Raw genomic sequence first — 20,440 nt, 5'->3', positions numbered from 1 at the left:
ATCGAGAGAGCACACAATAGCATGGCAGTTTTTGCTTTCAGTCCTCAAAAAGCATGAGAAGGAGAATATAGAAGGTCCTGAAAGACAAATGACTAGTAGAAGAGAGACACATCCCATAGGATGTGTGCAACATCACGTTTTTACTGACTTCAAACAGCTTAAAATTTGTGTCTTCTGTTGCTGGTCCCTCCCCTCCAGCTGAGGCTGCCTCATTGTTCATTGTGTATTTCAATGCAAAAGTTAAACCATTTTCAGGAATGCTCAATTCCCCGCTTTACCTCCCACCGAAATATTTCAGTCCTCGTCCTGTTAAGACACTGGGTGTTTAGCTCTGGGCATGGTAATGTCCCACTGAGGAGCACAAACCCACCTGGTTACAACTTCATACTTTTGGAACAAGTTTTCCAGTCTGGAAAGTTAAGCCATGAATTATGCACTTAATGGCTGCTGTCAAGTTTCATTCTGCATTCTATAAAATAAATCTTCCTGATAGCATTTAACATGGTTTAGTATATTGAAAAAGGAAACATTAAGAAATCATGTCATTTCATATTTGTATGCCAAATACCAACACGGTTTTGCTGGAGTTTCATAATTTGCTTTCCACAGAGCAGCTTGAACTTAACCACTTATAGTGCAACTGTTGTTTCATCACTCAGGCTATATCTGAACCGCATTCAGGGTATACACCAACAGGACCACAGCAGACTATGCAATACATTATTTTCAAACTAGCAAGAGCAAAACCAGCCAGTAAGATGTGAGGGCATTGATTTACCAACAAAATACAAGTTTGTCAACCCCAAGGGACAATTACAGCCCCTTGCAGCACAACACAGCACTGTTTTCTGACGGCTACAGTTACCCACTCAACTCAGTTGATGGGAAATTCAGGTGCAGCTGGTTATGCTGATTATCTGAACCAGCTTGTCAGATCAAAGGATGAACCAAAGCCACAAAGGGCAAGTAGGTGGGTAATGCCTAATCTGCATCTGTGGGGTGAGCAGCTGCACAGCACCTGTACCATTTAGCATGTGACTCTGCACCACACCAACGACAGCAGCCCTGGTGAGATCACAGTCCTCTTAGCAGCACTTGGAGATGGACAATGCACTTAATTTTTCTTCAAGATAAGTGATCATGCTGGACTCTGGTACATCTTGCTGTCAAACAACAAATGGTTGTGGCATTATAGCATCTGACAATAATGCTCATATCTGTGTAGGCTGACACCACAGTTCTGCTGTCAGTAACATCCTCCTCTGCCATAAAGTTTATCAAGTCATAATCTCACCTTGCACTCCTGACAATACTAAACATAAGACAGTAAGAATTAGCAACATTCGAAAGCCATAAAACTGAATCCAAAGCCTCAAGATAAACACCTTGGCAATTATGTCTGATGGAGTTATACAACATCATCACTTTTTTTTTAAATGTATAAGCTTATCTATTTTGTACAGCATCAGAATACTTAGAGCTTCTGAATAAAATTTGAGAAAACAGCACAAAAATAGTAAGAAATCCTCTCAATTCCATTAACACTAGGATTCTATTTGTTGTATTATTTTGCACATGCAAAAAAAAGAGAGGAATCTCTGCATTACATACTATTCCCTCTCTGTGTATGAAGATAGATAATACTATTGCCATTTGAAAATTTGTACCTTTTCTGGAACTCATATACAACTGAGGTCCAAACCATGTCAAGAACAAAATTTTAAATTCTACTTGTTAAACTTAAATAAACAACTCAAAATACCAGTTCTTAAATCAGAAACGTTATTATCTGTAATTTCGAATCGGTACTCCTGTTCTGAAAAATGAGGCCAAATGTGTCCCAGAACTGGGCATCTGAAAACCATGGCACCCAAGATCACCAACATTTCAATAATCCATTGATTTTAAGCTTGTTTTCCATTTCTGACTGTGCTGATTGGTCTGCTTAAAACCTGGATATTTTCAGACTTTGCACAAATAGAAGTCCTATACAGGCTTATCACTGTCACCCAGTTCCATTAATATCACGGCCTAATGAATTAGAATTAGAAACCTGGTCTCTTTGATACTGTTTGGTTGGTTTGGGGGGTTTTGTGTGTGTTTGTTCAATTTCTCACTCTGACTTGTATGACCTCAAGCACATCACGTGCTTTCTGACACTTATTTTCACTATATTCGAAGCGTGCGAGCAACATCAGCTCACCTCAATATGGTGCTGTGATGCATAACTAAATAGCCATGAAGTGCTCTACAACATGGAAAACAGTATTAAGGCCACTGACCGACAAAACCAGAAGTAAGATGCAGGAGTTTCCCGGCACACAGTTCAATGTTTAATCCACTAGGTTGTGTGGCCAATGTGGACAACTGCTAGAATGATAAAACTGATAGCTGGCACATTAAAATTGCTTTTCAACTACTAGTATTTGCATGATTCACTGCAAATGTTATACTTAAAATTTCTTAGATTATTTTCCTTAAAATTGAAAAACTGAGTAACATTGCATAAACACTTATCATTAACACAAATATTCTTTTTTCTAATTGAAAAAGTGTTTAGAAAAAGATACAACTGAGATACCACACGTAAAAAAATGCAAACGCAAAAATACTTCTCCATTTGCATAAGAATTCGTTAAAAACGTTTACCAATCTGTTGCCACTATTATGGAAAATAAAGCCTCCTTGCAGACTCCTTAACATAACTACGGAACAACTAAGTAAATGTATAAAATCAGAGCGCTGTTGATATTTACACTGGTTGGAATAAATGCTTATCATGGAGTCCAGAAACAAGCTTTTAACAGTTGGGCTCTTGTGAAGATACAAACAGCGGAAGTGATAAACCGTACAAATAACTACAGACAAAGAACGTGTTTCCCAGCAAATCTGTGCTGCTCACCTCTCCAAAAGCCGGAGCTGTTTGCAAATCTCCCTGTTACAGGCTCACAGCTTACATTATCAGTGCTGTGCTAGAGAGCACTCTGGTCTAAAAAGCTTCCAGAAGCTCATTCTGTAAGTATTGTAACAAAATAAACAATGCAGAAGCTTATCCAAATATTGGCTTTCTTCAAGTGATAAATTACAAAGGGAAATTTTTCATATCCTGCAGGAAATAAACACTATATCTATTGTTTTAAAGTCACTGTCATAAGAAGCTTTGGTGTAAGACAAAAGGAAGACCAGGGTAAACAGAATAGACTTCAAAGTTAGGCTGTTAAAAGCCCTTCCATCACCACTGGTATTGAAACATAGCATTAAAAAGGATCAATATTTTACAAGAGAACATTGCAGACTGAACAGGCTGTCATGAGGCTTTCTTTGCATCACATGCACAATAGTGTATTATTTGTCTCTCCAAATATACAGGAAACCTAACCTCGAGTGTATTTTCACATATGCTTCACTACACACAACCACACTACTTGCTGGAATGAGTGTGCATTGTAAACATCATTTTCTGACCTGGAATGTGCAGACCTGCACAGTCTGAAAAGCCAAGACATTCTGTTCAACTCTACCACACAGCGGTATCTAAGCAGCATTTCCCCTTCATTTACTAGAGACTGTTGCACAGGTCAGACATTCATGTCTGTGGCCTCCTAAGCAAATACCGTGGGGTTCAAAAGTGCCCCGTAATATACACTTACAGGGAAGAAAAAAAAAAAAGTGTAACTGAGTTATGTTGACTTGATATCCTGCTACATCATTTTAATTTCTTCCTTAGTTATAGTGGCTGTTTTCACAAGACCCAATCTTGTAGCAGAAAATAGAATCTGCTTCAACAGAGGGTAAGTACAAAAAAAAAAAGAGGAGTCTCACTGTGTACCAAAACCTGGAAAGTACTACACCTTAAGCGGAACTGAAGTAATAGAATTATCAGCATTCCCATGGTTTGGAGCAGGGCCTAGAAGTCTGGAAAGGAACTTTTTTTTTTTGTCTGAGGTGTACTTGTTAGCACTCCTGTGACGACATACCTACATAATTATTTAAAACAGTACCTGCAGATACTATTTTCTAGCTGGCTCTGCTCCCTGAGGAATCAACGGTTATTTATAGGGTTTTGAAGTGATTTAATACTTGAAATAACTACAATCCGCCTCGTATCAGTGACCCTGGTAGTTCATATAGTTTTAATTATTTCTGTAGGCAGAATCCTGGTCCCACCGATTTACGCGCGCCCATAATTCACCATATACGCACACAAGTTGCAAATATAATATCACTGAAACCCAAACCGTACTAATGAGCAATGCTTTATTTTTGTAGGGAAGCAACACATCTGTCCTAGAGTCATGGAACCCACAAAGCTACCATGGCACTGTTAAAAATACCCCTTTGCCAAGGTAATCTCACCTGTACTTCTGAATCGGCATCAACATGCTGGAGTTGAAACCAGGTGTCTCTGTTATGATACTTCTGCAGATCTTCTTTCTGTATAGCTACTTTTCCTGGAAATAAAACAAACCAGAAGCACAGTTTAAGACATGCTATAGCTCCCCCAAAGTATATTTCCATCAAAAAGAAGTTTTAAAACAACGAATTAAGTACTACCCTATTCAAGAAAGGATTCAGAGCAAGGAAGGATTTCTTCAGCACATATTTCTTTACACAATACCTAATACTTTCTGATGAGCAGCTTTTTCCACTTCATATTGTGAGAGAGTTCAAAATTCCTATCATCATACTCACCTAACAGACTGAAGCACTGGGCTCTCTGGATAACTTTGTAAGTATGCTTATATTAAAAATATCATAATTACTTCTTTGACATGACAATTAGACTTGTGGGAGGAAAAGCCTGTAAACTGTTGGAGTGAGATTTTTGAGGCAGATGTCTATAACAACCCCAAAAGAAAGCCCCATGCATGGGGTTATTGCTAACAATATCTTAAAATAAGGCTTTTCACTATATATTTTTGCAGAAGGGCAGCAACTAGAGATGTCAAGTCACAGCAGATTCCCAGATCTGCATTTTGAGGCCTTGCTAACTCCTGCACTCAAATCTTGCAGAGTTTGCCTTCTGCAACCAAGAGCCACCCAAGTACTACCCCTAACTGTACAGAGAAAAAGAGGGAAGAAAAAAACCCAACCAACCAACAACAACCCAAACCAAAACAAAAACCAAAACACAACACATCACCAAAACCCACCACAGTAGAGCTTTTCCCCTCACCTTTTCAACCCTCTTACTCCTACCAAATTAGCTGTCTTGGTAGTTAGGGCAGCAGCAGTCAGTCCCATGCTGTGAACTAATGTACTTGCATACTAAGGGCTAATATATATGCAAAGCTGAAACTTTTATCTTGCCCGGTCTCTCTCGGGCATTATGTAAAGCACTCTCTGAGGGGAATGAAACTTCTTTCAAGTGTCTTTTCTTTGTATATACAGAGCAGAGCACGGCATGTCCGAGGAGCATGTGATCCTCAGAAAGCAGCTTGGGGCTGGGTGGTTCCCCAGGCACTGAGCAAAGCAGCATGTTCAAAATGAAAGAATCCAGGACAGTCAGAGACATTCATAACGCTCAAGAAAGCTATTTTTTGGCAATGTGGTTTGGTAGTAGACCTTTCCTGCTGGACTGAGTTGCTAACATACAGTTTGCAACCACTGCTTTGCTACAGAAACATGGACTTTCTTTAACCAAATCCTGCTAGATGCAATACACCAATGGACACAGTCTTAATGAGAAAGATTTCCAAAGGCTTCCCAAAACCATGCAGTTTGGCCAGAGGTCAGTTATACGTTACCCCAGCAAGTATTAATAGAACACACCCCAGTGTCCCCTCAAATTTCAGCCTTTTCCCTTAGCTGTTGTTGGGTGGCTCCACCCAGCCCTCCTGTTTGCTGGGCTGCTCTGTTTACCCTGCTGCAGCTGCTGCTGCGTTCTTGTGTCACCCTTGGGCTGCTTCTGGTGACAGTTTCCAGATTTCCAGTCCCAGTTTCTAAACTACTCAGCCATCCTTCCATAGCTGCCCTCCACAGTATCCACCAGGGTTTCTGCTGCGGCTTCCGCAGACCTGCTGACCCATTACTCCCAAGTTTTGCTCATTCCACCCTCAGCGCTCTCCTCCCCCCTGCTTGTCCTTTAGCGATTACCAGATCCATGTCCTGGCAACTATTAAAGAGGTTAATGAGGCAGATTCATTACCAGGCTCTTTATGAGATATGCTGAGCAAGCAACTTGAAGCTTCTTAGAAAAGCAATAATTACACAAACTTCCAAAATAATATGGCAGAAAGAGAAAATAAGGCAGTGGAACTGCACGGAACAGAGAGACTAAATTATACCACTGGGAATCTCTGCAATGACAGCTGCGTATTTTCAAAGCTTCTACTTCTGTTCCCCAGCCACAGCAGTTTGTGGGCAACCTAGCTTCTCTAAAACACTTTGAGAGAGGAAGATATTTAAACACATGACCATCCAATAATTGCTTTGGACCTCACTTGAAATTGTTTACTTTCACTGCTCGCTAGCCTCACTGTACCCTTTAATCTCTTGCAGAAATCCTCCAACCAGCTGCAGCATAGCATGCACTTCCCAAACACCACCGCCCGTATCTTTCAATCAGTCTCATTCACAGTCACCTCCCATGCAGGGAATGCCCTTGCAGAAAACCGAAGGGTGATTTCAACAACATCTGCACCAGTACGTAGCATAAATGGTGTTATCACTGTCTCCGCTTTCAGCATGGGGTTCCACTGCTCTTGATATCAAGGATGGAAAGATAACCCAGGCAGGTCTGACTACACAGTCAGTGCAGAATTGCAGCACAAGGTGTTTGGAGGCAATGGTACATGCCTACAGCTCCAAGAGGGTTAACACGGTGGTACAATTGTTTTGATTAGGAAACTGTTTGAACAGCACTGTTTGCTCTGCACACAAGCAAGTCTTATTAATGAGTGAAACTTATTGACTGGGCTGGCTGGAATCCAGGGCTTTTCACTGCATACCAAATGATCTACGAAGGAGAAAAATCTACTAGGGAAAAAAATGGAGTGGGAGAGGAAGAGAGAGTAATAAAATGGCCTATGCTTTGGCTAGTCTAAACATATACAAAGGTGTATTACTCATAGGCAGATTGTTTGATCTGCCCTATTAAACAATTCTCTGTGCACAGGAGCGCCCTGCACAATTTCTATTTATACCTCTTCAACTGCACTGGCCACGTCCACATGCTCACCCAGCCCACACTCCTCCTCCTCCTCCCCAGGCTCAGGTAAGGCACAGTGCAGGTGCTGGGCAGAGTCAGGTCCTGCCCCCCACTGCCACCAGCTCTGCCACCAGCTGATCCACCTCTGACCTGGCTCAAACAACTTCTAGCCTCACCAGAACTAGCTTAAATGTACGCCAATAATTACAAGCTGTTGGCGCCTGCCATTTGACCTGACACTACACAATAATGGCCTACAATTCTCCTTGAAGATAAACCTGACACGAGAGGTCAGAAAGGTTTCCCACTGCTCATTTACAGGACGTTTTCCTCTTTTCAGTTCTTCAGCACACGCTCTCAAACCCGAGCCCATTGTCCTGTGCTCTTTCTCAAGACTTGGGTGGCTGCCAGGCAGCGGGAGCGACTCCAAAAGCTGCACCTGAGGCACCCAGCCACTCCTGTTGGCTTCCTCAGAGCCACCCTGGGCTGCAGAGTCTGGGTCTGTAAACTTTTAGACACTGTAGAGGAGGAGGCAGGAAACAGCAAAATGTGCTGAACAGTGTTAAGGTGTAATTACAAAACTTAGTTAAGTTACATTTTTAAGAGTTAGATGCTCAGCAATAAGATCAGCAACAATAAGGTAAAAGCATTCTTCCCATCTGAACTGATTTATTTCCCAACCTCAGGCTGGGGGAGAGTAGGAAAACCCCACATACTCCTCCATGTTTTTCACCCATTTAGGCAGCAATTTCCCTGTGCCTCCCCAGTTCAGACTGAACAAACCTCCACTGGCACATTTAAATCCTAAGCCCTGTGTTCAAAACAAGGATGTGACATGCCACACCTGACCCTTTCCATGAATCTCTCTTTAGGGAAAAAACAATCTACCAACAATCTATTATTTCAAACATGCAGCCAGCTCACAGATGAATGAAGTTCTACCTGGGGCCTGAATGGTCCTAAGAGGGCAAATTCCACGTTATGATTTCTGGTGCAAACTGATTTAAAAGCCTCCTACATTCCCCACCCATGGACCTCTGTCCCTGCGGCATGCTGTTCTCAAACTGTCGAGGAAGCCGATCCAAACTAAAACCACCGAACAATGAAAATAAACATTCTGGGGGAGAAGAGCAGCGGAAGAAGTAAGTTTCGGGGGGTCACATGTGGGTTTTGTCGGCATTTTTAATGCACAGTTCATCTCAACTGACCTGTTTTACAGCTTTCCCACTCAAGAGTGACATTAACACAGCTGGAAGATCAGAGATAGCAGAAGGTCAATAGTTTGGGCACAGAGGCAGAAATATGCAACAGAGATGGGCAGGGATTTCTGGCTACATCCCTTGGCAAAGTGTTTGTGGAAGCACCGCACCCTCAGTGCCCGTCCCTCATCCCTCACTGGTGTTTCAAAAGCTCTTCCCCAACAAGTCACTGCAGCCCATTAGCTTGGCCCCAGACATGCCTGGGCTTGTTAATGCAGGATCTAACATTTCCAAACAAAGACTAAGAGTTGATGCTTTGGCACAAGCATTCTCCATCCAGTCACAACTACCTTCTGTCTGGATTACCTGTTGGTGACAAAAAGGATCAGGCACTAGTTTATGGATTATATCTCACCTTTTAATACTCATTTGCGAGTTTGCAGAGTGTTACCTCACAGCTAAGATATGTGAATATTTATGTCAGATGCTAGATTTGTAGAATATATATCCTTTACCGGAAAAGAAGTGCTGCCAAGACAGGAGTTTGTGATTTTAAAAGGGCAATAGGTTCTACCTGAAAAATGATTGAACGGTTATTTTACAGAATCCTAAAACCAGAGCATTTCAGGAGCTCTTATATCTTCTCTTTAAGTTATTTTTATCTTGGGATATTGCACAGTGAAAACCACAGAACTTTGCATATTGCTGTCAAGTGAGCTGAAGCAATATAATGTAATATTTTTTAATACAACACCCTCCGTTAACACTGACTGCAGTATAGCTAATTTATAGCAGAGGGTTAGGTCTGAGTCACATGCTAAATTAAGGCCCCAAACGCATAATTAGTTCAGTCTTTCCTCAGCTCTGAGCAAAGACTACTTTGCCTCCTATGGGCTACAATATTAGGCAGTAAAAGGACATGGAAGCTAGTCCAGAAGTTGCTTTTGTGCTAGTATATCAAGTACACAGACATACTATATCAGTTAATTCACTTAAAATAGCTGATATGAAGGCGCACGAGGAGAGTCACTGTCAATGGCTGGAAAGACTAAAGGCAAATCAGAATAGATTTTCATCAACTTTTTAGGCTCTGAAAACCTCATGAAACTTCAATTACCTTAATCTCTAACCAAGAAGCACTGCTACTGTTCCAGACTACCTGGAATTTTATAGTTATCTGTATGAAAGGTTACTTATCATCAAATAAAAGTACAGAAACTTCGCAATGCAAAAAAGGGCTAGATATCTGCCTTGTTCAAGAACAGTACAAATTCACTCACACATCCCATAACATGGAAAAAGATTGAAAAAAAGCAATCTCCCTACTTGAGGATTGGAAAGATAAGGATGAGAATTAGGGCAAACATAAGGCTTCAGAGCCTTGGAAGCAGCAGAATGGCTCCCTCCTGGCTCCTGTGCACTGCACCATGAAGCACAAGCGCTACACGACCATCTGCTGCCATGGGTAAGAATTAGTGGTGACAACAGCAGAACACCTCAAGCACAGCAGCTGTACATCCTACACAGAGCAATGAGGTGTGCTGTATTCATGACCCCAGTTTTGCTTGGTTTCTGAACAACTAGTCCAAATATAATAAAAATATCACTTATGAAAGCCATTTTTCCCCTTGGTGCTATTTATCTTGGATAGTAAGACAGAGAAAAGTAGGCTGTGGATAAGACATAGCTTCTATACTTAAAATCAGAAAGCTGTAGTGTTGCATGGACTATCCTCTATTAGAGTAGTTTTGCTAGCCATAAAGATCTTGTCTGGCTTACATCACAATTCTACTCTCCCTTCCTGATAAAACAAACAAACAGAAGTACCCAGCCACACCTCTGGTATCAGTTCTCTGCTAGCTGCTCTCTGGGCCCTTAAAATACCCATACATTTGAGAAAGGTGGTTTATAGCCCTTTGGCTGGTTGCAATGGGAGAGTAGTCCTAAAATCTAGACTTGCAGTCACTGTTGTCTGCCTTACAGCAGGCATCGAGACCCTGAGCACGCTGCCCGCGCTGAACAACCATCTTCATCCCCTCCATCACCAGCCCCTTCCAGTTTGTGCCACCAGAAGCCACCGCTGCTGCACCTTCTTCACAGTCCCAGTCTTTGCTTAGTTCAAGCGAGGCATAAACCAGACAGAGAATGTTTAACGTCTGCTAGTGCTGAGTACTGCAAAAAATACAGAAAGCCCAGCTCAAACTATAGCAGTCAGAGGTGAGCTGGGAAGACAGATCTATGGTGATATTCCAAATATAGATAGTATTAACACTGTCATTTGGTAAAAGAGGAGGGTTGCATAAAAGGACAGTCAAGGTTCTAGCACATTATGCTCAGTAGTTTTGTTTATAGTATGTGTACTTGTAGGAGGAAAAAGGAAAAATATGTATTTTTGAAAGCTCAACTTCGTTTTCTTGCTTTTGTGACCATCTGTTATGTTAAAAGACATTGTGAGTGCATCTCAACGATTTATTCTATGCAGAAAGTATTTATTTTAGGCTTTCTATGCAACTGTAGAGAATCTTCTCAGGATAATTCTAGTTTATAGTTTCTCAAGACTTGTGGGACAAAGTCATCTGTTTCCTTTATTTCATTAGTAGGTATATTTATACCATACTGAGTAACTATTATTCCCATGTCATCCAACAGTATAATCACAGCAACAGTAAACCAATTTAATAATAGTCAAACCAAGTTAAAAATAATCAAAACGTGATGCTTCAGCTATATTTGGCAACAATTACCTAATAATAGTAGATAGTTTGCTTGGATGTTTGGTAATGAATGGTGGCAATTCTAAAAACACACCTCCTCAGCTTTAGAAGTAGTCATTAACGAAGGCACAGTCATGTCAAGCAACTTTCAATTCCAGGGTGTTCTCATTCTGTGAGAGCATCCATGAGTTATGATTTAGTTTCATCTACTTTAGTCCAGAGTAGTTAATTACCTCCAAAGGCAAATTTGTTTGATTGACTTTGCTTCAGCTCATCTAGTACTAGGCAGGCAGACAGTTAGAACCTGCCAGAATACAATAGCCACAAGAGTTTCAATTTGTTGTAGAATACAACTAATAACCTCTATGAAGGTGACTTACAGCAGTTGAGTTATAGTAAATGTAATTAACAGAATCACGTGCTAGTCTTCTCCTCGATGGCTTTCTGCTCCATTATTGACAAGCTTAGACATTCCCATCTGCACTTTGTTCAGTGTCATTCCATCCCCATCAGCACCCCCAACATCCCGGTCAGGAGTACCACAAACTTACACAGGGAAGTTCTTATTCCCTAGTTCAGTACAGGGGTCAAGATTTGATAAACTGAATTTACTTCGTCACAAAACTTCACAGGGGGTACATTTTGTTCTGTTTAGGTTCCTGCTTAACACAGATGTTAGCAAGTCAGTTACATCCATATGTTAGCAAAAACAAACGAAGTGCTGGCGGGGGCGGGGGGGAACACCAAACAAACATGATTTGTGATTTAAGTAGAGGATAAATAATTGTGTACTTGTCACCTGAAGGGGATATGATATTAACTATTCTCTCAGCACAGTGTTAAATGTCTTGGTGTGGCACGTTTCCTGTTTAACTGGTCTATATGTTCAAAGTCCCAGCCTGGCAGCCTGAACTGTTCACTACACACCTAGAACACCAGCTCAGGGCACACCAAGGAGCTGCTTTTCTTCACTAGATCTAGCTCAATTACTGAAGAGTGAGAAAAGCCTTTGGTCTCATATTGGCACAGCTTGCCTCATTCAATATTTCTAAAAAGCTAAAAACTAAATATAAAAACAATCATTAAAGAACATATATTTACACTTGCCTTATTTAGTAGTACTACTATCCTAAATTTTCTTCTTCTGCATCCAGCCAGAGATATCTTTTTTCCCCATTACTACTGGAGAGGTACCAATTGACAGTTTTTCAAGTTATCCCCATCTCCTCAATGTTTTTCTCGTCGTAACAACTAGCTAGAAATAAGCTATCCTATGTATTATACAGACACACGTTCCATCAAATTGGCCTTACTACTCCTATTTGATCATTTAGAAACAAGAAAAACAAACTAGTTTTACACAGAATTTACCATTACTTTCAGTAGTACCTTTCCTACTCAAAGCATCTGAACATACTATATAAATGTCCTGGTTTTGTTAAAAACAAGTTTCTCTTTTAGTGAATTTCCCTGTCAGCTAAAGTCTTCTTACTAACCGCAGTTTTCCTGAAAGTTAAGTACATGTTTTGGTAGACATAGCAATGGAATGCAAGGTCATTGATAATGATGTGTCCCGCGAGATGTGCAAGCAGGAGGTGAACTGAAAATTGACCAACTAAAGTATTCCATTCCATTCACGTCATACTTCATATAAAAGTGGGGGATCATGAGGATCTCGTCCCTTTTTTCCTTATGGCCGACACTGGGAGAGGACCTTGCAAGTTGTCCCTGCCAACTGAGGCCTAGTGACAGACTGAATCCAGCTCCAGTTGGCTGCAGAATCCAGTCCAGGACTTTGGGTGCCGGCCCTATATCTGCTGGAGCAGCTGCCAGGACTTTCAAGTTTTTTATATTTTGTATTATTTTCTCTATTTTATTAGTAGCATTAGTAAAACGTTTTTAATTTTTCCAACTCTCTTCTCTCTGTCCTCCTTTCCCTCCCAATCGCCTGTCCTTAGTGGGAAGGTGGGAGAGGGAGAGGCTGAAGGGGAAAGCTGGGGGAGAGGAGGTTAACAATACATCTGCCACGGTTTTATTGTCACCCCGCAATCAAACCACGACAATAAATCAGTATATAAACTCTAGCCAGTAACAGTCAAGACACACAATATCAATTAAACAACTTAAGACTAATTTATTTCCACGGTAAATGTATATTGGCTACATTTTATCAAAAAAACCCACACACACCAAATCATAGTTCAGATCAACTGAACTCTGTATTTTCTTCATAATATTTGCATTTCAACCAGCATCCAAGATTCTCCCAAGACACAGTTGCTCAAGAGTTTTATCCATTTAGCTAACAAAATCCTACATGACTTAGCAAATTACAATTAGGAAAAGGCAAATGTAGTAAACAAACATGCAAACTCAAAGATATGTTTATCTGCCCAATCCTCCCATCCTGTATGCCAAAATACTACATTATGTTTCAAAACATATCTGCTACACGTGTTCCAGTTTCTGAATTTGTTTGGTTCTCCTCGGAAGTTTCTGTCAGAGGTTTCAGGGGGTTCTTGCTTTTCATTTTCACACTCCCACTCCTTCCGCTTTTGGTGGCTTAAGCATTCTCATCTGTCACACACTGAGCTGCATTTCGGATGTTGAAGAATTTACCATCCCAAACTTGTATTTCATATTTGAACAAACAAAAGCATGCCTACTCTGAGCCCCAGTCACCCTGGAAATCAATATCACAACACCAAGAGAAAGTTCTGGCAACATTAAACAGTGATTCAAAAGGAACTCTGCTAGCCAGTCATCTTCAGAGAAAAGCTACTTGCCAAATTCTTGTCATTTTGACACACATGCACTCCATGTTCTCTCTGTCTCAAAACTCCTGCAAAACCAGCCAAACAAACAATTCAAACAGATGTCTTAAACATACCAGGTCACACAGGAAACAAGCAAATTCATGAGCTCAGTAATATCTGAACTTAAAATTAGTGTCCCTGGATGGAAAACACCCCCAACTCCCTTCTCTGTGAAAGTTCATTGGTGGATGAGCACAGGTAACTTACATTTCCTTCAGCAGAAGTGTCTCAGGATGACATAATATAACAAGCGATCTCTGTAATGCAAACAAAGGGCCCCTATTCACAGAATTCAGTGGTTCAGTGGAAAAGAGCTTATTCTAGTAGAACTCTGACCAAACTTATTCAGTAGGGACCTCTTCCAAACCTCCCTTGCTCAAGTCACTTCAAGAAAAGGTCTTGTAAGACTGAAGATACACACAGAGCAGCTATTCCTCTTAAATATTACAGACTTTGTTCCAATGAAAGTGTTCCCTTTCTCAAAAAAACTCTACTGCTTAGTTTTGGTGCTGCTGACTCCTGTTCAATAGGAACTACTGAAAATAACCACAGGCAGTTACTCCAGAGCACTGTTCTCTTTGCAGAACATTTTCCTATTACAACCAGAACTTAAAGAGTTGTTCTCAAAATGACAGTAATTCTGGATTTCTTTCTTCTCTCCATTGCTATTTATCACACTTCCACATCTTTGAAATGCTCTTCAAAATAACACCTGTGATAAGGAGGGAGGGGAAGAGAAGGGGTAAGAGGGGAAAACTTGGACTACAACAGCTAATATGCACTATAAAAATGACAATGTAGACAGGTAACACTGGAGTTTTGGCTTTTAGTGCTACATCAATATAGTAACACACCAGTGTGCCTACCTATGGATTGTGCAACGCATACAAAAATCAGTGTTGCAGTTTCCTGAAGAGGCAGTGAAAAATAGAAACTTGATCAATCATTCGAGCATCCAAACAGAAGTCTCTTTGTATCTTCTGCAAGTCCTTCTCACAAGCTGCTACCAGTACCTTTAAGACAAGATTATTCTAGCAGCTCCTGAAGAAGTCCCATCCAATGCCAGAGCTTGATTATTAAAACTGGAACTTAAGAAACATGGAGAAAACAATTTGCACTTCTCTATCTGCAATTTCATGGATCTGGGTTGTGTTAAGTGTTCAGAGACCCTTATTCCAAGAGAGGGAATAAAGCCCTGAGGAAAAAAAAAAGAAAAATCCCAGTCCACGGCCTGTTCCTAGGTCACTGCAGGCACAGAAAACCAGTGACATACAGGAGATCAGATGAGGCAATTTCAACAATGAAAAACTCATCAGCTGAAAGAAAGGAGATATTACTGTCACATTGTGGGGGCGGGGAGGGGGAGAGGAAAGGGGGTACGGGGGAACGAGATTAGAGGGACCAAAAAGCTTTCCAAAAGCTCACTCAAAAATCAGAAACTGACCCCTTCCTCCCCAGGATGCTGGATTGCCAGATGCTGTACACATGAGCTCAGTTAGGGACATAAAGAGAATGACTACCCAGTTTCCTGGCTCATATGTAAAACATAAAACAATAATTAAAGAAAGAGCTAGTGACTGCATGATAAACTAATAAAGAGATCTGCACCACCACTCCATCTGCTTTAACATAATGCATTTTACAGCATTATACAAACTTGCTCAACATCAGACAACTTCCTCACTACAATCTGTCAAGACACAGACACCTTATTGATAGCTATAGTCATGTTATACTGGAAATAGAAAAATGTTAGTCATGCAGAACTTGTTTCAGAAGTAAGAGATGAAAAACTGGGGGAAAAAAAAAAAAGGTTCAAACAGCTAAAATAACAAAGTGGAAACTGTTCCCCTCAATAACAAATGGGCTTTTACAAGATTTTTATCCCTGAAGAGATAAATGGAGCATCATGCAATTTGCTGCAGGTGAAATGCATAGCAAATAATATCTGGAAAAGCAGAGGTCTCACCATGGCAAGCAGGCACTGGGAGTCTTACAGTTATATTGCAGGCAATAGCTTGCTTTGGTACTCTCTATAAAATTCTGTCATCATTGTGCTGTGGGTACCTATGACCAATAGCTATTACTCTGCATGTCATTAAGGTAGTCATAGTTCAACATTACTGCATGCAGATAAATGTAATGAGCCCTGAAAAACTGCAACACTAAAGCCTTGCATTTAGAAAAAGAAAATGCAGTAACAAATGTTGTCAACATTTAAACAAGGTTTTATTGCCTATTTCAGTTAAACCGCAATCTGCATTTGCTATCATAACAGACAGCATTTATCTCCCAGTCTTTTTAATGATATGTAATACTGAAGGCATTTTTGTTGCTTGACAAAAAAGAACAATACTGAACAGTACTTACCACTGTCATTGTCAGTCCTATTAAGGCCCCAACTCATAACACTACATACGCTCTAACAGTTAAAATCCAAGAGAAGTAAGCTGTAAAGAAAATAATGATTTATGAACACATACCTATGATGGAATCCCTTCGAAAAACATCTCTGTCAAAAATATAAAATGACAGATGGCGAAAGGTCCGAGGAATTTCACAGTAAAAGTCTTCTCCATAGAAGGGGCTGGGTAAAAAAAAAAACAAAAAACAAAAAACAAACACAACAACAACAAAACAAAAAACACACAACAACATACACATAAACACACACACAAAAAAAAGAAATTAGTGTTGGTATCCTGGAGGAGTCAGTTTGCTTATACTTTACCCCTAGAATATCACTGTGGACTGTGATGGGCTCTCCTGCCCATGAAGGTGCACCTTCAAGCACTGTTCCACTTTGACTCTTCCTAACTATCTTAAATGCTCACAGAACAAAATTTCTTAATGTACACATTAAAAGAGATATTTTTTAAAAAGAGATATTTCTTTTTATCTGGAGAACAAGTGTCCCTAAACAAAGGCGGCAGAGACCACATTATTTGTTAACACAGAGTGCCTTGAAGAATGCTTACAATAGACCATTACGACATAGATCACAAAAGCATATACATGAACAGGATGAGCAAAATACAGTGTGGTTCGTGGCATATATATTTATTTTTAAAAGGATTTCATTTCTTTAAAATAAAGTTCCTATGGCCATTGCCTCTTTTCTCATCCCCTTCAAAGTTTCTTATTTAAAGTCAGACTCAGTCAACTGATGGTAACTAAGCCTCGGACCTGGCACAATGCTTGTTACCTGGCAGCGCTATATATCTATTTTTGCTTACTAGAACTGTATAGAATAAGTTTTCTTACATTAAGATCAGATTTAAAAAAAAAAAAAATACTATCTCAGCATGAAAAGCTCTTTAGAGACTTAAGAGGCTTTCTTTGGATCCTATCAATTTAAATGGAAAAAAAGAAAAACTCAGACACCTAACAGCAAACGTTTCAGGTTTTCTCTATCCAATTATATGGTTAAGGATTTACTCTTAAGAACTATAAGTATTCATCAACATTATTTATTCATTGACAGGTCTACCATTTTACACAGATCCTTCATTCCAAGTCACTCATGCTTCATTAGATCTAAATGGGTGGATGCAATTTGAGTCATATGGACAAATACAGCAAGCGCTGCAGATGTAGACTTAGAAATAAATCTAATTCCAACAGGGCAAAAGCCAGCATCTATTTTTCTTCCCCTTTTAAACACAGACCTTGTTATTGTCTTGTATAAGCACAAAAATGAGAGATGGAATTGTGCTATAGCTTTAATAATTATCAAAGGTTTTTTATATTAAAAAATTATTAAAAAATTATTAATAGTTTCATGCATTAACTTTCAATTTTCCAGCATTTTGTCACAAGAGGTCATTCCCTTGGCTTCTTTCAGGATATTTTACATCACCATACACTTTCGCTTATATTTTTGCCTGCAGTAAAGATACACTCCCTCCCCCCAGAATTGCCACATTCCCTCAAAAGCTAGCTGACAAATCTCACTCAAAACACACATGCACTGCAAATTAGCTAACCACTCTGTGTTTGAAGGGAATATGCCACATTAATTTCAAGAACCCCAGAGACATCACTCAATATTCATTAAGAAGATTATTTAAGTCACTACTCCACTAGCCATGTAGAAGAATGCATATTGGATAAACAGGGAAGCCCAAGGCACACCCACAGGTTAAACTTCCACCACTGAAATGGTTTCTTATTCCTCGAAAAAAACTGCATCCAGCTGTACATTATGGCAACCAACGTGAGCCTCACTCAGTCATCCCTATTGTGAAGGCAGAGGAAAAAAAATAAAATGTAACAGCTGGAAATGGCAGCTGGTTTGACTGTTTGTCCCAACTGCTCACTCCAATTCAGCCCTCTTGGTTATGTGCTCTTTACCCATTCTGCTCTGAAAGGTTTTATGTGGAATCACAAATTCAGCAGCCGCTGCTTCAGGCACAAAATACCTGAGTTCTTCAGTACAAGCAGCTTCTACCAAACCAGGAACTACCTGATGTCCTAGCAGCCATGCTTCTGCTGGCAGCCCTGAGGTCCTCACTCTGTGCACATCCTTGGTGCAATTTTTCACTCAGTCTTAACCCAAGGGGGCTACACAAACGCATAAACATTGCCCAGGTATCTAGTGCATTATACATGCAAAACACTTGCATCGTTCTGAGCCCTAATGCTCTGTTCAGACATATAATTGTCCTTTCTCCTGGAAGAACATGGCAGATGAATTTACTCACTAATGACCTTAGAATGGAATGATACTTAATGAACTGTGGATTATATACCTAATCCTCTATCAAGAATACAAGGGAAACTTCAGCATACTGGAAGTCTAAAGACAAAGTAAATACAAAGTGTGACTTACACTGAGCATACTTCAATTCAGCTCAGCTGATTCTGGGGGAAAGAGCTGGGAAGCGACAACAACTGAGGCCTTTGCAAGTCTCCTATTAATGCTTGTCACTGCTGGTGGTGGGGGGCAGAAGATAACTAAGACCACACCACAGCAAAACAAACAGGAGATTCAGAAAAGCAGAGTGGACAACAGGAATCGTCTAGTCCAACATATGGTATCAGAAAGAGACTGATTAACACAAGAAATGCTATGAAGGCTGACTTAGCCATGCAGGGATCACATCTGGTGATTTTTTTAGGCACAAGGCTTATTATTTTAAGCAGCGCCTGCTGGCTGGCAGTCTTCACAGGATACATTATTTGTGGCCGCTATGGACAGAAGTGAAGCTTTGTTCTGCTCTTGGCCTTCCTCTTCTGAAATCTTGTACCCCTCGTAGATTCACCACCTCTCATCACTCAGGTAGCACCCCAGAGGTGCACTGCTGTGGCAGATGCACTCACCCCCAACAACTGCGTTCTTAATTAATATAAGCAAGCAGATTTCCAACACAAATGCACTCACTCTGCACTGGATATTTTGCCAGCAAAGCTTTAACTGCAAGGGTATGTAAACATCAAGACAAATTTTACATCTCCCTGCCCCAACTTTGTGTAGCTCTGCAGAAACAGTATCTTCTTTCTGAAGGAATCTAAAGTAATCACAAATGCTTCCAGCTTCCACTTAAACGTGTGCTTTTCCTCCATGTATCTCTTCAGAACAGTACTCACGTTGTCTCACACCCAGACCTGAAGAGCAATAGGTCACAGCAGTCAAAACCCATGATTTCCCAAGCTAACTTATCTTGAGCATGAGCCCCAGGGTTCCAGAATGTTTTTTCCAAAAGAACAACTAAATCCCTCCCTCAACATCCCCTCTCTCCCAAAGGCCAGAATTAGTCTGATGGGGCTTCACGAGTACTTTTATTTTGACATAGCAATTAATAAAAAGCAGCAGCATCCGCCTACACAGCCCTTGAGTCTGACAAGATCCTCCAAAACAAATACTAGAACTAGCCTGGCTGAAAACTCAGGAATCTTTCAGAACCAATGAGTTCAGATTCAACTTCCAGGTTTTGAGTTAAGCTTTCCCCGTAGATTAACCAACTCTATGCTCAGAAGAAAATTTAATCATTCAAAGAACAGGAGAAATAATGAGAGCCTTCAGATTAGTGTGGTCACAACGGAAGGGAATGGACAAGACCAGTGTTGTCACTGTTTCAGCTTCTTCTGGACTTCAAACAAGTGATGGGATATAACTGCAGAGAGTAGGATCTTGCAAGGACAGAAACAGTGGACCTCCACTGTAAATGCAATTCAGCTCCTCCCAAGCTCAATGCAAAACCATTTTCAAACCAAGCTTCATCAGTAAAGACTACTAAATTTAGAACAATTTTATTAGCTTATTTTTAGCTTTGGTATCACAGTGATAAGAAGAGTAGCAGTGCAGGAATCAACTACTGTTTAGTTATGAAATAGGGCTTGCTCTTAAGTCATTCTCTCCCATTTTCCTGTTGGGACTAGAAACTACAAAGATAGACCCGTATCAATTTTTAAATCCTTGCTCCGAGCTTTCAGGCACACAAGAGCCTGACTCTGTAGCCTTCTATTCCACATACCCTCACTTCACATCCCTTTCTCATCTCTTTTCTAGTGCATACCCATCACCTCTGAAGGATGGAAGCTCCACCTCAGCTGCCCTTT

General features: G+C 40.5%; 1 protein-coding gene across 2 annotated transcripts in view; it reads right to left on the bottom strand.

Moving 5' to 3' along the window:
- Positions 1-20,440, bottom strand: part of RASA3 (RAS p21 protein activator 3) — a 134,131-nt gene that overhangs the window by 67,255 nt on the left and 46,436 nt on the right. For both annotated transcript variants that reach the window (XM_065651437.1, XM_065651442.1), the window contains exons 3-4: positions 16,363-16,466; positions 4,357-4,451 (exon numbers count right to left, since the gene is read on the bottom strand). In XM_065651437.1, the coding sequence (XP_065507509.1) occupies positions 4,357-4,451; positions 16,363-16,466 (199 nt within the window). The remainder of the gene's footprint in view (positions 1-4,356; positions 4,452-16,362; positions 16,467-20,440) is intronic.

The sequence above is a fragment of the Caloenas nicobarica genome, chromosome 1 (genome assembly GCF_036013445.1).
Source record: "Caloenas nicobarica isolate bCalNic1 chromosome 1, bCalNic1.hap1, whole genome shotgun sequence".
In the NCBI taxonomy this organism is placed as follows: domain Eukaryota; kingdom Metazoa; phylum Chordata; class Aves; order Columbiformes; family Columbidae; genus Caloenas; species Caloenas nicobarica.
This window is presented reverse-complemented; position numbering and strand designations above follow the sequence as displayed.